The 13,748-nt window shown below is 51.9% G+C and overlaps 1 protein-coding gene across 1 annotated transcript; it reads left to right on the top strand.

The window, feature by feature from the left end:
• Window positions 1-12,490: 12,490 nt before the first annotated feature.
• On the top strand, window positions 12,491-12,866 carry LOC309802969 (small ribosomal subunit protein eS17-like; the record flags this gene model as incomplete). The annotated part of the gene is made up of 2 exons (XM_082618814.1): window positions 12,491-12,598; window positions 12,684-12,866. 2 exons carry the CDS (start codon window positions 12,491-12,493, stop codon window positions 12,864-12,866), a joined length of 291 nt encoding a protein of 96 aa, XP_082474940.1.
• Window positions 12,867-13,748: the final 882 nt, after the last annotated feature.

Raw genomic sequence — 13,748 nt, 5'->3', positions numbered from 1 at the left:
GGGAACCCCTCAACCTGAAGGAAACCCCCTTTCCTGCCCCTGCCTATTGTTTGGGGTGGGGGAAGGTGGCCCACACACAACCCTTCTGATTGGGAATTTGTGACCTCAGAACTTCAAACTGGCACTCCATCGAGTCAGCAGCCCCACCATGTTTTTCGGTGACACTCTCCCACCCTCTGAGTCTAAGAGTTCACACCTTCTCTCCTCTCCTCACACTCCCCACAGCCCCTTCTGCCCTCACTCCCAGCCAGTGACCTCACCTCATTCTTCAGTGGGAAAAACTGAATCCATCAGATGGGCTCTCATCTTCCAGTCCCCAAACTGACACATCTGCCTGCCTGGCACCCCCCTCCCCCTCAGTCTCTCCCACCCCAATCTTGATCTCAGGCACCCACCTCCAGCTGCCCTCCCCTTGCTGCTCTCCTGTACCATCAGCCTCTCTCTCTCTTTCCCCTTGGCTAGCATTTTCCCAAAAAAGGGGGAAAAACTCTCCCTTGCTCCCAAGCCCCTTTCCGCCTCCTCCCCATTTCTCTACTCCCACGACAGAAGACAGAAAACTCCAAAGACGTGTCCATACGTGCCTTCCCCACTCCCTCCTTCCCAGTCTCTCCTCACCCCACCCCAGCAGGGCTGTGTGCCTACTCCTACCTATTGCTAAGGTCACCCACAAGCTCCCAGCTGCCCGATCCAGCGGTCACTTCCTGGACTTCCTGGAACACTGCCCTTCTCAGCAGCACCTGAGACGCCTGAGTCCGCCACTCCTCCCTCTGGAAATTCCCTCTCTTGTCTGGACCTTGGTTCCCCTCCTACTTCACAGACCGCTCCCCCTCAGTCAGTCCCCTGTGCAGCTTCCACCCTCTCCTTCCAACCTATAGTCGTTGGGGTTCCTCCTGGGCCCCCTTCTCTGTGCCTGATGCATAGCAGGCACTCATTAACTGCAGAGTGAGAAATAATGAAAGGGAACACAGGCTGCCGTGGGTGCACAGGGCAGGAGCCAGTCCTAGTGGGGGGAAGGTTCCTGGCACAGGTGAGGTCTGACCAAGACAACATGAAATATGCCCTATAAGGGGGACCTTTGGTTTTGTCAGCCCAGCAGCTCCCAAGTGTCTACTCATCCGCAACATCCTCCTCCCGGTGGTTAGCTTGGGGCTTCCCCATCTCTAACCGGCACGTGACCCAGGCCTGGCCAATCAGAGCACCCCAGACCTCTGGCTACAGTGATTGGCCCCGCAAGGGCACATGACCTAGCCAGGCCAATCAAGGGTCTTTCTGGAACTTTTTCCTGGAACTCTCAGGAAGGAAGGGATCTCTCTCTCTCTCTCTCTGAAATCAGGACCTAGGGATCTAAAGCCTAGAACCTCCAAAGCAGGGCCGGGGATGGGGCAGGCAGGACAGGCCGCACCGGGGCTGGAAGCTGGAGGAGGCGTTTGTGCCCCGGGGGCTCGCTTGCCCACCCCAGTGCAGGGCCTGTTCCAGGGAGCCCTTACCCCACCAGTCTGTGGAAAAAGGCCGGTTGAGTCCTGATAGGATCTTTTGACCTCTCCCCACTGTCCAAACCGCATAAGCCAGGCCTGAAATCCTGGCTTTTTAAATAGAGCGATTGGACTTTCTGTTACAACTCAAAGAATCCTGGATGTTACGAATAATTAGGCATTAATCCTGTGCAGAACGAGAGAAAGCAGACGCTGGCAGAGAAATAGCACCTTCCTGTCCCCTGTGAAAGGCTTAAAGATAATAGCTAATATCTTCAGGGTGTAACTGTGCCTGGTTGTGCTCTCTGTGTAGAAATCGTCAGCGCTTTTAATCCACCCAGTACTCCCACTGGGTGTACATGGTTATGACCGGCTCATCCGGGCCTTGTAGGTAGGGTAACTGAGGCACCTCGAGGTGAAGTTTCCGCCTGAACCGTGGGACCCCACTCATCGGCAGGCCTCAGCCACGTAGCCGTGTGGCCGCGGGCCTTACCAGAGACCTAAGAATGTTGGGAGGACCAGGGATGAGGATGTGGGCAGAATGCCTTGTCTGATTCTACACGTAGTGTTTATAATTCTTATTGCTGCTTTTTTTTGTTTGTTTTAGTATTATTGTTAGATGGCTTGTTAGAAAATTCTGCCAGGCAAGGAATAGCTTCCCCAAAGCTGGACCAGGCAGAAGGCAGGGCGTGGGCTGGCAGGAAAACAGCCAGAAGCCAGTCCTGGGAGGGTTCATTTCCCCCCCAAGGCTCTTCAGAAACTGAGACTGGGCAGGAATTTTAGCCATCCTAGGAGTTCTTTTTCTTTTTACTTTTTTTTTTTTTTTTTTTTGGCTGCATTGGGTCTTCATTGCGGTGTGCGGGCTTCTCATCATGGTGGCTTCTCTTGTTGTGGAGCTTGGGCTCTAGGTGCGTGGGCTTCAGTAGTTGGGGCTCGCAGACTTAGTTGCTCTGCGGCATGTGGGATCTTCCGCGACCAGGGCTCAAATCCGTGTCCCCTGCACTGGCAAGTGGATACTTCACCACTGCGCCACCAGGGAGGTCCCATCCTAGGAGTTCTTAACCTGCAGTCTGTGGATAGATTTCAGGGGTACCATGAACCTGGGAGGGTAGTTACAGGTTTATTTAAATTAAACTTTAACTGAAATCTAGTATTTTCTTCACTTATGAATGTAGGTGGTATTAGCAATGGCTGGGACGATGGCACCCCTAGAAATCATGACACTGTCTCATCACAGGACATGTTGGGAGAGATCTCAGAACAGTGTGTACAGTCGTCTCCAAAATTACAGAAGATATTAGACCTGCGGCCAGATCTTGTTAGTTAATGTGTTAATAACCAAAGAAAAAAACTCAGAATGGATTGTATGCCTAACTGTAAGAGCTAAAACTATAAAACTCTTAGGAGAAAACACAGGAGTAAACCTTCACTTCGCAAGGAGTGACCTCGAGTAGGCAAAGCCTTCTTAAATACAATTTCAAGAGCATAAGGAACAAAAGGAAAAAAGTAGATAAATTGGACTTCATCAAAATTTTAATTTGGTTTTTTTTTTTTTTTTTTTTTTTTGCAAATGATACCATCAGTAAAGTTAAAAACAGTCCACACAGTGGGAGACAATATTTGCAAAACATGCCTGGTAAAGGACTAGAACATGTAAAGAATTCTCACAACTCAATAATAAAAGATGAATAAAATGGGTAAAGTATCTGAATAAACATTTCTCCAAAGAAAGTATACAAATTGCTAATAAGCACATGAAAAGTTGCCCAACATTAGCCACCAGGTAAATGAATATCAAAACTACAGTGAGATACCACTAGGTATCCTAGCCCACTATGATAACTATAATAAAAAAGAGTGGTAATAACAAGTATTGGGGAGGATGTGGAAACGTTGAAACCTTCATACACTGCTGGTGTGAAATGATGCAGCTGCTTTGAAAAACAGTCTGGCAGTTCCTCAAAAAGTTAAAAATATAGTAACTATATGACCCAGCAATCCAACTTTTAGATATGTAACCAAAAGAATGAAAACATATACCCACACAAAAACTTGTGCACAGGGCTTCCCTGGTGGCGCAGTGGTTGGGGGTCTGCCTGCCGATGGAGGGGACACGGGTTCGTGCCCCGATCTGGGAAGATCCCACATGCCGCGGAGTGGCTGGGCCCATGAGCCATGGCCGCTGAGCCTGCGCGTCCGGAGCCTGTGCTCCGCAACGGGAGAGGCCACAACAGTGAGAGGCCCACGTACAGCAAAAAAAAACCAAACAAACAAGCAAAAAACAAACAAACAACAAACAAAAAAAAACTTGTGCACAAATGCTCATAGTGGTGTTACTCACAATAGCCAAAAAGTGGAAAAAACTTAATGTCCATCAACTGATGAATGGATAAACAAAATGTGGTCTATCCATAAGATGGAATATTTTTTTAACTTCATTTTTTAATTAATTTATTTTTTTGGCCGTGTCGCGGCTTGCAGGATCTTAGTTCCCCAACCAGGGATCAAACCTGTGCCCCCTGCGGTAGAAGCGCAGAGTCCTAACCACTGGACAGCCAGGGAGTTCCCTCATAAGATGGAATATTATTCAACCATAAAAAGGAAAAGAATACTGACATGTGCTACAACATGGATAAGCCTTGAAAACATTATGTTAAATGAAAGAAGCCAGTCACAAAAGAGCACATACTATATGATTCCATTGATATAAAATGTCCAGGGCTTCCCTGGTGGCGCAGTGGTTGAGAGTCCGCCTGCCGATGCAGGGGACACGGGTTCGTGCCCCGGTCCGGGAAGGTCCCACATGCCGCAGAGCGGCTGGGCCCGTGAGCCATGGCCGCTGAGCCTGCGCGTCCGGAGCCTGGGCTCCACAACTGGAGAGGCCACAACAGTGAGAGGCCCACGTATCGCAAAAAAAAAAAGTGTCCGGAGTTGGCAAATGAATAGAGACAGAAAGAAAATTTTGGGCAGCCAGGGTCTGGGAGAGGAGGGCACTAGGCAGTGGCTGCTGATGGGAATGGGGTTTCTTTTTGATGTGAGGAAATGTCCTAAAATTGACGGTAGTGCTGGTTGTACAACTCTGTGAATATACTAAAAACCATTGAATTACACACTTTAAGTGGGTACATTGTATGGTATATGAATTCTGTTTCAATAAAACTGTTTTCATTAAAGCCTCCCTGCTGGGCCTGGAGATCTCAGGTCCGGCTCTCCACACCGGCCTCCTCGGGTGCTGCGGATGAAGTTCTGACTTTGCCCCGATGCCAGGGCCAGCAATGGTGACCACAGGGAGGCCACCTGAGGCTCCTGTCTCACAGGTCCCTGCTCGGTCAGGTCCCCGTTGTGCATTATGGCAGCCCCAAGTCGTCTTGCAGCCTCGACCTCCACGTTACAATGAGAGTCAGAGGCCAAGCCACAGCCTGTCTTCAGGGTGGGACTTGGGAGTGGAAGTATCAGGCCCAGGTCCTTCCTGCCCAGTTCCCCACCCCCGCACCGCTCTTTCTTTAAGTACCTTTAGGAATGTTTCACTCTTTATCTAAGAGCCCTCCCCAACAGAATTTGGGAGATGGCCACAGGCCTGGGATAAGTGTGGGGCCTCCGAGGGTGACCCCCTCAAGGGGCTACAGGCTTGTGAGAGGACCAGCTGAGACAGCGCTTAGCCCCAGGCCTACAGGTGGCTGAGAGAGGTCTCCTCGCTAGAGCCCAGCGGCCCTCCAGCCCTAGGTCTGTCTCAAGTTTCCACACTTTGGGGACCCCTCCCTTCCCGGGGTTGCCCCAGGCATGCTGCTCCCACCAGGCCACGTGGTCCTCTCCTTCACGTCTCAGCTCACAGGTCACCTCCTCCAGGGAGCCCTTCTGACTTCCCTGTCTCAGCCCAGGTCCCTGAGATCCTCCTTCCTGGGACCGATCACAATTATAATGGTCTGTGTGTGGCACTGTCTTTCTCTCCCTCTAGAAAGTAAGCGCCATGAGGCTACTCTGTGGTCTGTGAGCCTCACGCACAGCAGGGCTCATTAAATCACCACTGCTGACTGTCGTGGGGTCAGGCTGGGACATTTAAACAAGACCTGAGTCAGAGCGTAAACATCGCTGGGCAGTAAATGCTGAGCATAGCACTGGCTTCCCAGGTAGCCCCGTGGCTGGCAGATGCCGGCTTTCAGGCTGCCGCATGGCTGCACTCACACATTCAGACCCTCAGAGAGAGGAGTGCTCCTTCTCTCATCTAGAACCTGCCTTCCAGCATGTGGTTTCCTGTCCGAGGAGCCACCCCTTATCTGCAAGAGCGACAGTGGGAGTAAGAGCGACAGTGGGAGTAGGACCCCCTCCTCCCTTCACCCCACAGGATGCTGTGTCCGAAACAGGCAAACCTGCTAAAGCCCCCCTGAGACAGACAGACACACAGACAGGGGAGACAGATGGCCCTGGTAGTTGGCGTGGGAGCACGTAATCCTGGAGCCAGGTCACCGCCACAGGAGCTGCAGGGGGCCTTCTCCTGGGCAGGGTGGGGGGTAACTGGGCTGTTCCTCCTCCCCTCCGTGCTTGAATGTCGGACACCATCCCTTCGCCCCAGAACAGCCAAGCATATCCTTGAAGCGTGGACTGGATCCTGCCCTTCCCGGCTCACAACCCACGGGGCTTCCTGCTGAGGATAAAATTCAAAGCCCCCTCAGAGGGATCCAGGCCTCCAGGGACGCGTCTCCCTCCTCGCCTTCCACTCCCAGCCTCTGCCTCACCTCCTCGGGGACTTTGCACAGGCTGTTCCTGGCCTGGAGCACCTCTCCCCACCTGACTCAGCCATCACCTGCTCGGAGAGCCTTCCCACCTCCAGCGCCCCCTGGCCTCCCCCTGCAGCGCCCCCCGGCCTCCCCCCGCAGCGCCCTCTCAGCCTTATCTCAATGACAGTTGTGGCCCTTTCTTCTTGTTTGCTGTTGCTCACCCAATAGACTCCACCTTGGCACCGGGACATGTCTGTCTATCCTGCTCACAGCGCACTCCAGCCCTGGCTGGTTTCTGGCCTAGAGGAAAATACACCTCAGGGTCCCCCTCACGGTGCGCACGCATGATGGAGGCGAGGGGGGGGCCCGGTGAAGGCCACCTGGCCGCTTGCGACAAGGACTGCCGTGGCCCGAGGGCAGGGCTCAGCCAAAGCCCCTCCTCGGTCTTCCCACCGTCTCACCAGCCTTCCTCCCTACGGCCTGAGCATGTCTTTTTTTTTTCTTAATTTTTTTTATTATTATTTTTTTTCCAGCCATGCCACGCGGCTTGTGGGATCTTAGTTCTCCAACCAGGGATGGAACCCGGGCCCTCAGCAGTGAGAGCGCGGAGTCCCAACCACTTGACCGCCAGGGAATTCCCCCAACATCTGTCTTGCCGGCGTCCGTCCCCTCACTGGCCTAGAACACGTGGGCCTCCGTAAAGGTGAGGGGTTCTGATGAGTGGCCCAAGAGGATGGCATCCTTTTAGGTGGGGGCACAACACGAATAACATCAGGGCCCTTTTAGCAAATGCCTGCCATTTGCAGAGCCAGTGGAGGAATCAGGCAGACCTGGGCCAGCCCTGCTCCGTCTCCCGGACGTGGCCTCCGCACATTCAGCCTCCGTGCCCCTGCTTCCGCTCTGAGGAGCGCTGAAGCCTGTCCCCAAGGGCTGCTTCAAAAATCTCAGAAATCCTTAGAAGGAATGGAAAGATGGTTGGTGGAGCCCATTTGTTCACCAAACCCCACCAAAATGAAAACGAAGGGACAAAAACAACAGCAAAATCTTGGAAGCTGAAAATCAGATGGCAGAGTGGTCACTGACTTCACCCACCAGATAGAGCTGGTACCAAATCCAGCTGTGGAGAAATCTGAGGAGTCACCCCAGACTATGCAAACCCCCAAAGCCTTCCCGTCCACACTGTGGGCACCAGGCCCGCCCCCTCTGCCCAGTGGGAAGTGGGCTCACTACTTCCTGGTGTATTTAAGGGTCCTCCTGGCAACCCGACGATGTAGGGTGGCAGACTGTGCAACTCAAGTTCTCAGAGCTGGCCAAGGATGGAGGGACCCAGCCAAAGAAAGGGATGAACTGTGTATGGACCCAGCCACAAAGTGGATGAGCCTGAAAACAACATGCTAAGCGAAAGAAACCGGCCCCCAAAGGTCACGCGGTGCCTGATTCCATTTCTATGAAATACAGAATAGTCCATAGAGACAGCAGATTTGGGTTGTCAGGTGCTGGGGGAGGAGGGAACAGGAGTGGCTCTTTATGGGGACGGGGTTTCCTGTCGGTTCTGCAACAGATACTAGAGACGGTTGCACAACACGGCGAATGTACTTAACAACCGCTCAGCTATACAAGCCAAAATGGCAAAAGTGATACATTTTATGTTATGTGTATTTTCACACACACACACAGGAGAACTGAGGGACCAAAGTTGGAGCCCAGGACTTCCCTGGCAGTCCAGTGGTTAAGACTCCGCACTCCCAAGGCAGGAGGCACGGGTTTGATCCCTGGTCGGGGAACTAAGATCCCACATGCCGTGGAGCAACTAAGCCCGTGCACCACAACTACTGAGCCTGTGCTTCAGAGCCCATGAGCCACAACTACTGAAGGCCGCAAGCCACAACTACTGAGCCTGCGCTTCAGAGCCCATGAGCCACAACTACTGAGCCCACGCGCCACAACTACTGAGCCCACGCGCCTAGAGCCCATGCTCTGCAACAAGAGAAACCACTGCAATAAGAAGCCCGCGCACCACAGCGAAGAGTAGCTCCCGCTCGCCGCAACTAGAGAAAGCCCGCACGCAGCAACGAAGACCCAACACAGCCAAAAATAAATAAATAAAATAATTTTTTAAAGATACTTTAAAAAAATTAAAAAAAAACAGAAACCAGGGCTTCCCTGGTGGCGCAGTGGTTGAGAGTCCGCCTGCTGATGCAAGGGACATGGGTTCGTGCCCCGGTCCATGAAGATCCCACATGCCGCGGAGCGGCTGGACCCGTGAGCCATGACTGCTGAGCCTGCACGTCCGGAGCCTGTGCTCCGCAACAGGAGAGGCCACAGCAGTGAGAGGCCCGCATACCGCAAACAAAACAAAACAAAACAAAACAGAAACCAGATCACATTATTCCCCTGCCTTAAACCCTCCACTGGCTCCCATCTTACTTGGAAAGGAAACAAAGGCTTTCCAGTGGTTCCTAAGGCCCTACCCAAGCAGGCCCCCTGTGACCTCTTGGACCCTGTCTTGTCATCTGGCCTCCTCTGTGTCACCAACTGGCTCTAGCCCCACTACCCTTCCTGCTGATCCTCGAACAAACCAAGCACACCCAGACCTCAGGCCCTTTGCACCTGCTGTTCTCTGTGCCAGGAATGCTCTTCACCTAAAGACCCCCTCGGCTCACTCCTCATCTCCTTCAGGTCTGACCACTCTTTTGAAACAGGCCACCCTCCACCCAACACCCTTTTTCGTTTGCACGTGTCACCAGCTCGCATATTTTACGGATTTGTACTGTCTGTCTCCCCCTTAGGATGGCAACCTCTTGAGGACAAGGATTTCTGTGTGCTTTGTTCACTCTTGTTTCTCCAGAAGCTAGAGCAGTGCATGGCACACGGTGGGCTTCCATGAACATCTGACAAATGAATGAACCGTTTTAGGGTGAGGACACAGGGCCCAGAGGGGCAGAGTGATGCAGCTGTGACCGGCAGCTCCAGGGTTTCCTCCAGGCCTCTCTCCGGAGCTCCCCGATCCTTCCAGCTCTCCGTGCTTGTTATTTTTGTTAGTATCCACTCGTATTCAAGACGCAGTGTTCTCACAGCATCTTCTTGCTGAGAAGGCAAATATTCAAAAATACTTTGACAATGACATTCTCCACTTCCCCAAGGCTGTGTGAGATGCCAGAAATGATGGACTAATTAGCGGCGCTGACTCCCCACACATCCTGGCATCTGTGTCTCCCGGGGAGAGGGCACAGTGGCCAAGACTCTCTGGGCACTGCACATGGACCAGGGCAGAGGCCAGTGAGGCCTTGAACCTGGACTAGGACTGGCTCCACCTCTGGCAGCCCAAGGGCCCCTGAGCCCACCCTGGGCCTCTCTGGCCTCAGTTTCCCCATCTGTAAAACGAGAGGGCTTTTGCCTCAGGTTCAGGTCCAGATGCTACCTGCTGCAGGAAGCTGCACTGCCCCCATCCTAGAGCGCAGGGCCCACGTGCCACGTGCCAGTGCCAGTGAGGTCTAAGCGGTTCTTTCTGAACAATCTCAGAGACCTGAGCCCCTCTCACTCAAGCCCACTCTCAGCCTCTTTCATCCTCTGGCCATGCCACACGGCTTGTAGGACCTTAGTTCCTTGACCAGAGGTTGAACCCGGGCCCCAGGACTGAAGGTGCTGGGTCTTAACCACCGGACTGCCAGGCAATTCCCATCAGCCTCCTTCCCTCTTCAGGTTAGCTCCACACATCTTGAGTGTTCTGCCATGCCGGCTGCTAGGGACACAGCAACACGTTCCCGCATCAAGGTCAGCTCTGTCCCGGTCCCAGTCCCCTTGAGATCAGGCTTTAGTTGACCCTTGCAGCAACCCCAGGAGGCCTCCAGCACAGGGCTTATTGCTCCTATTTGACAGATGTGCAAAATGAGGCCCTGGGAGAGCAAGTGACTTGTTCCAGACCCCACAGGAAGCTGGGTGGGTAGAACCACACCTGGAACACGGGCCTTCTGACTGCTGGTTCAGGACTCTCATCTGGACACCTCTGAGAAGTGTCAAGAGGGAGCCTCAAAAGCTGGGAAGGGCCCCCTATTCTCAATCACAGACAGATGGACGCAAGCTCAGCTCACAGACTCCACCAGGATCCGGGGCCGCGGAGAATGGCCAGAGGGGCTGGAACTGGCCAGGACCGAGGTGGGAGCTAGGTCACCCCAAACATCAATTTCATCAAGCCACTCCTCTGCTAAAGAACCTTCCATGACTCCCACCGCTGAGCGCACCAAGCCTACCTCCCTAGCATCACCCTAAAGCCCCACATGTGTCCCTTGTCGCCCCCCACCCAGCTGCAGCAGACTGGTCTTCAGGTTCCTCCAGGTCCCAAACTCACCCCCACCTCGGCACCTTTGCTGGGGTGGGGATCCCCACGTGGAGCTCCCCCCACCAACCTGGTCCCATTTCCTTCCCTCCTCAGCAGCCCTTACTCCATGCCAGCTCTCCCTCCTGTGGTCCTGGAGATCAGAATTCAGGAGGACAAGGTCCCCACCCTCCAGAAGCTCAGGGCCTAGTTGGGGAAGCAAATATGTCTATGAAAAATCAGAATACAAGGAGGCAATGGCATCTTGGGAGTGAAGGAGCCAACAGGGATGGCAGCTCCTGATTCTACCCGGGGCCAAGAGTTCCCAAACCGAGAATAGCCGGAAGGACCCTCCCAGCAGGAGGAACAGCCTGTGCAAAGGCCCCCAGGAGTGAAAGAATATGATTTTTTCCTGGAAAACAACCCACCATTTCCCAAGCCCAGGTTCTGCATGGAGATGTGATGGCAGACGAGGCCTGGGAACGTGAGGGAGCTTGAATGCCAGGTGAAGGTGTCGGGCTTTATCCTCTAGGATAGGAGTGAGCAAACTACCATCTACGGGCCCCATCTAGCCCACCACTGGTTTTTGTACAGCCCATGAGCTGAGAATGCTTTTACTTTTTTAAACGGTTGAAAAAAATCAAAAGAAAAAGACTATACTGTGTGTGACACAGAAAGTTATATGAAATTCCAGGTTCAGTGTCTATAAATAACATTTTATAGGAACACAGCCACACCCACTTGTTTACATAATACCTGTGGCTGCTTTTCACTACAACAGCGGCGTTGACTAGTTGGTTCACAGGGCCTGCCAAGCCTAAACTATTTTCTATCTGATGCTTTCCAAAAAGTCTGCCCACCTCTGCTCTAGGAAGTGGCAGTGGTTCCCAAAGGGGATTCCAGGGAACACTCACCCCATGAGATGCTCTGGGAGAATAGGGTTCCCCAGGTGAGTAAATCTGGCCTACTCTGCCTGCTGCATCCCACTCCCTCCAGAGAGGGACAGTGAGCAATAGTACAGTAAAGGCACTGAGAAGTCCTGCAGGAAAGAACCGTATTTAACTGTGATGAGTCATTAGAGCTGTTCACAGAGATTTGAATCCTCTCCTTCCACGCCCATGGGAAGACTGCACATCTCCTTGGAGGTAGGCATGGCTGGGTGGCTCACTTTGCCACTGAGATGCAAGTGGAAGTGACATGCATTCTCTCTGAGTGGAAGCTTTATGAGTCCGTGGGTGACTTAGCAGTTCCTCCTCCTCTTCCCCCTGCCATAGTGATCAGTGTAGCTCCATCAGCCTGGGCCCTGGAGTGAGAAGACTTGGAAAAGAGACCCTGCCAGCCCATGATGGACATGAAACAAGAGCAAGAAAATGTCCCTTGCTGTGTTGTGCCACTAACAAATGGACAGGGGTGGAGGGGCATATGGGAAAGCTCTACCTTCCACTCAGCCGGGTTGTGAACCTAAACAATAAAGTCTAATTTAAAACAACTGGGCAGAGCATATGATCCAGCAATCCCACTCCTGGGCATATATCTGGAGAAAACTCTAAGTCGAAAAGATACATGCACCCCAATATTCACAGCAGCATTATTCACAGTAGCCAGGACATGGAAGCAACCTAAATGTTCATCAACAGACGAATGGATAAAGAAGATGTGGTACATATATACGATGGAATACTACTCAGCCATAAAACAGAATGGAATAATGCCACTTGCAGCAACACGGATGGACCTGGAGATTATCGTATTAAGTGAAGTCAGTCAGACAGAGAACAACAAATACCATATGATATCACTTATATGCGGAATCTAAAATATGATACAAATGAACTTATTCAGAAAACAGAAACAGACTCACAGACTTAGAAAACAAACGTATGGATACCAAAGGGGAAAGCGGGGGAGGGATAAATTAGGAGTTTGGGATTAACAGATACAAACTACTGTATATAAAATAAACACTCTTTTACCAAGGACCTGCCAACATGAGCCACGTTTGCACCAAAACTGTGAAGAAGGCGGCCCGGGTCATCATTGAGAAGTACTACACTCATCTGGGCAGCGACTTCCGCACCAACAAGCACGTGTGCGAGGTATATCACACAACAAGATAGCAGGCTATGTCTGATGAAGCAGCTTCAGAGGGGCCCAGTGAGAGGTATCTCCATCAAGCTGCAGGAGGAGAGAGAGAGAAGAGGTAATTACGTGCCTGAGGTCTCAGCCCTGGATCAGGAGATCACTGAAGTAGATCCTGACACTAAGGAAATGCTGAAGCCGTTGGACTTTGGCAGTCTGTCCAACCTGCAGGTCACTCAGCCTCCAGCTGGGGTGAATTTCAAAGTGCTGTGTGGAGCCATTTGACTCTTCCTGCTTTGCTGTAATATCTTCAGTAAACCTCAGACAACAACAACAACAAGAAAAACATAAACAACAAGGTCCTTCTGTACAGCACAGGGAACTATAATATCCTGTAATAAACCATAATGGAAAAGAATATGAAAAGTAATATATATACATATATATCTGAATCACTTTGCTGTACACCAGAAACTAACACAACAGTGTAAATCAACGATACTTCAATAAAAATTTTTAAAAATTTAACATGGGGCAGACGACCTGAAGAGACATTTCTCCAAAGAAACTACGTAAATGGCCAAGAAACACATCCAAACATGCTCACCACTATTAGTCATGAGAGGAATGCAAGTCAAAACCACAGTGAGGGGCTTCCCTGGGGGCACAGTGGTTGAGAGTCCGCCTGCCGATGCAGGGGACACGGGTTCGTGCCCCGGTCCGGGAGGATCCCACGTGCTGCGGAGCGGCTGGGCCCGTGAGCCATGGCCGCTGAGCCTGCGCGTCCGGAGCCTGTGCTCCGCAACGGGAGAGGCCACGACGGTGAGAGGCCCGCGTACGGAAAAAAAAAAAAAAAAAAACCATAGTGAGATCCCACACCCAGAAGGTAGACAATCACAAGTGTTGGTGAGCATGTGTGGAAACTGGAACCTCACGCCCTGCTGGTGGGAATGTGAAATGGTGCAGTCACCGTGAAAAGCATTCTGGCAGTTCCTCAAAATGTTAAACATAGAGTTACCATAAGACCCAGAAATCCCATTTCTAGGTCTATGCCCCAGAGAAATGAAAACTTACGTCCACACAAACACTTGTACACAAATGCTCATAGCAGCATTACTGTATGCATCATAGCTAAAAAGTAGAATCAACGTAATGTCCATCAACTGC

The sequence above is a fragment of the Mesoplodon mirus genome (assembly GCF_964341445.2).
Source record: "Mesoplodon mirus genome assembly, chromosome: 4".
In the NCBI taxonomy this organism is placed as follows: Eukaryota; Metazoa; Chordata; class Mammalia; order Artiodactyla; family Ziphiidae; genus Mesoplodon; species Mesoplodon mirus.
The sequence above is the reverse complement of the archived record's forward strand: the minus strand, read 5'-3'. Positions and strand labels throughout refer to the sequence as shown.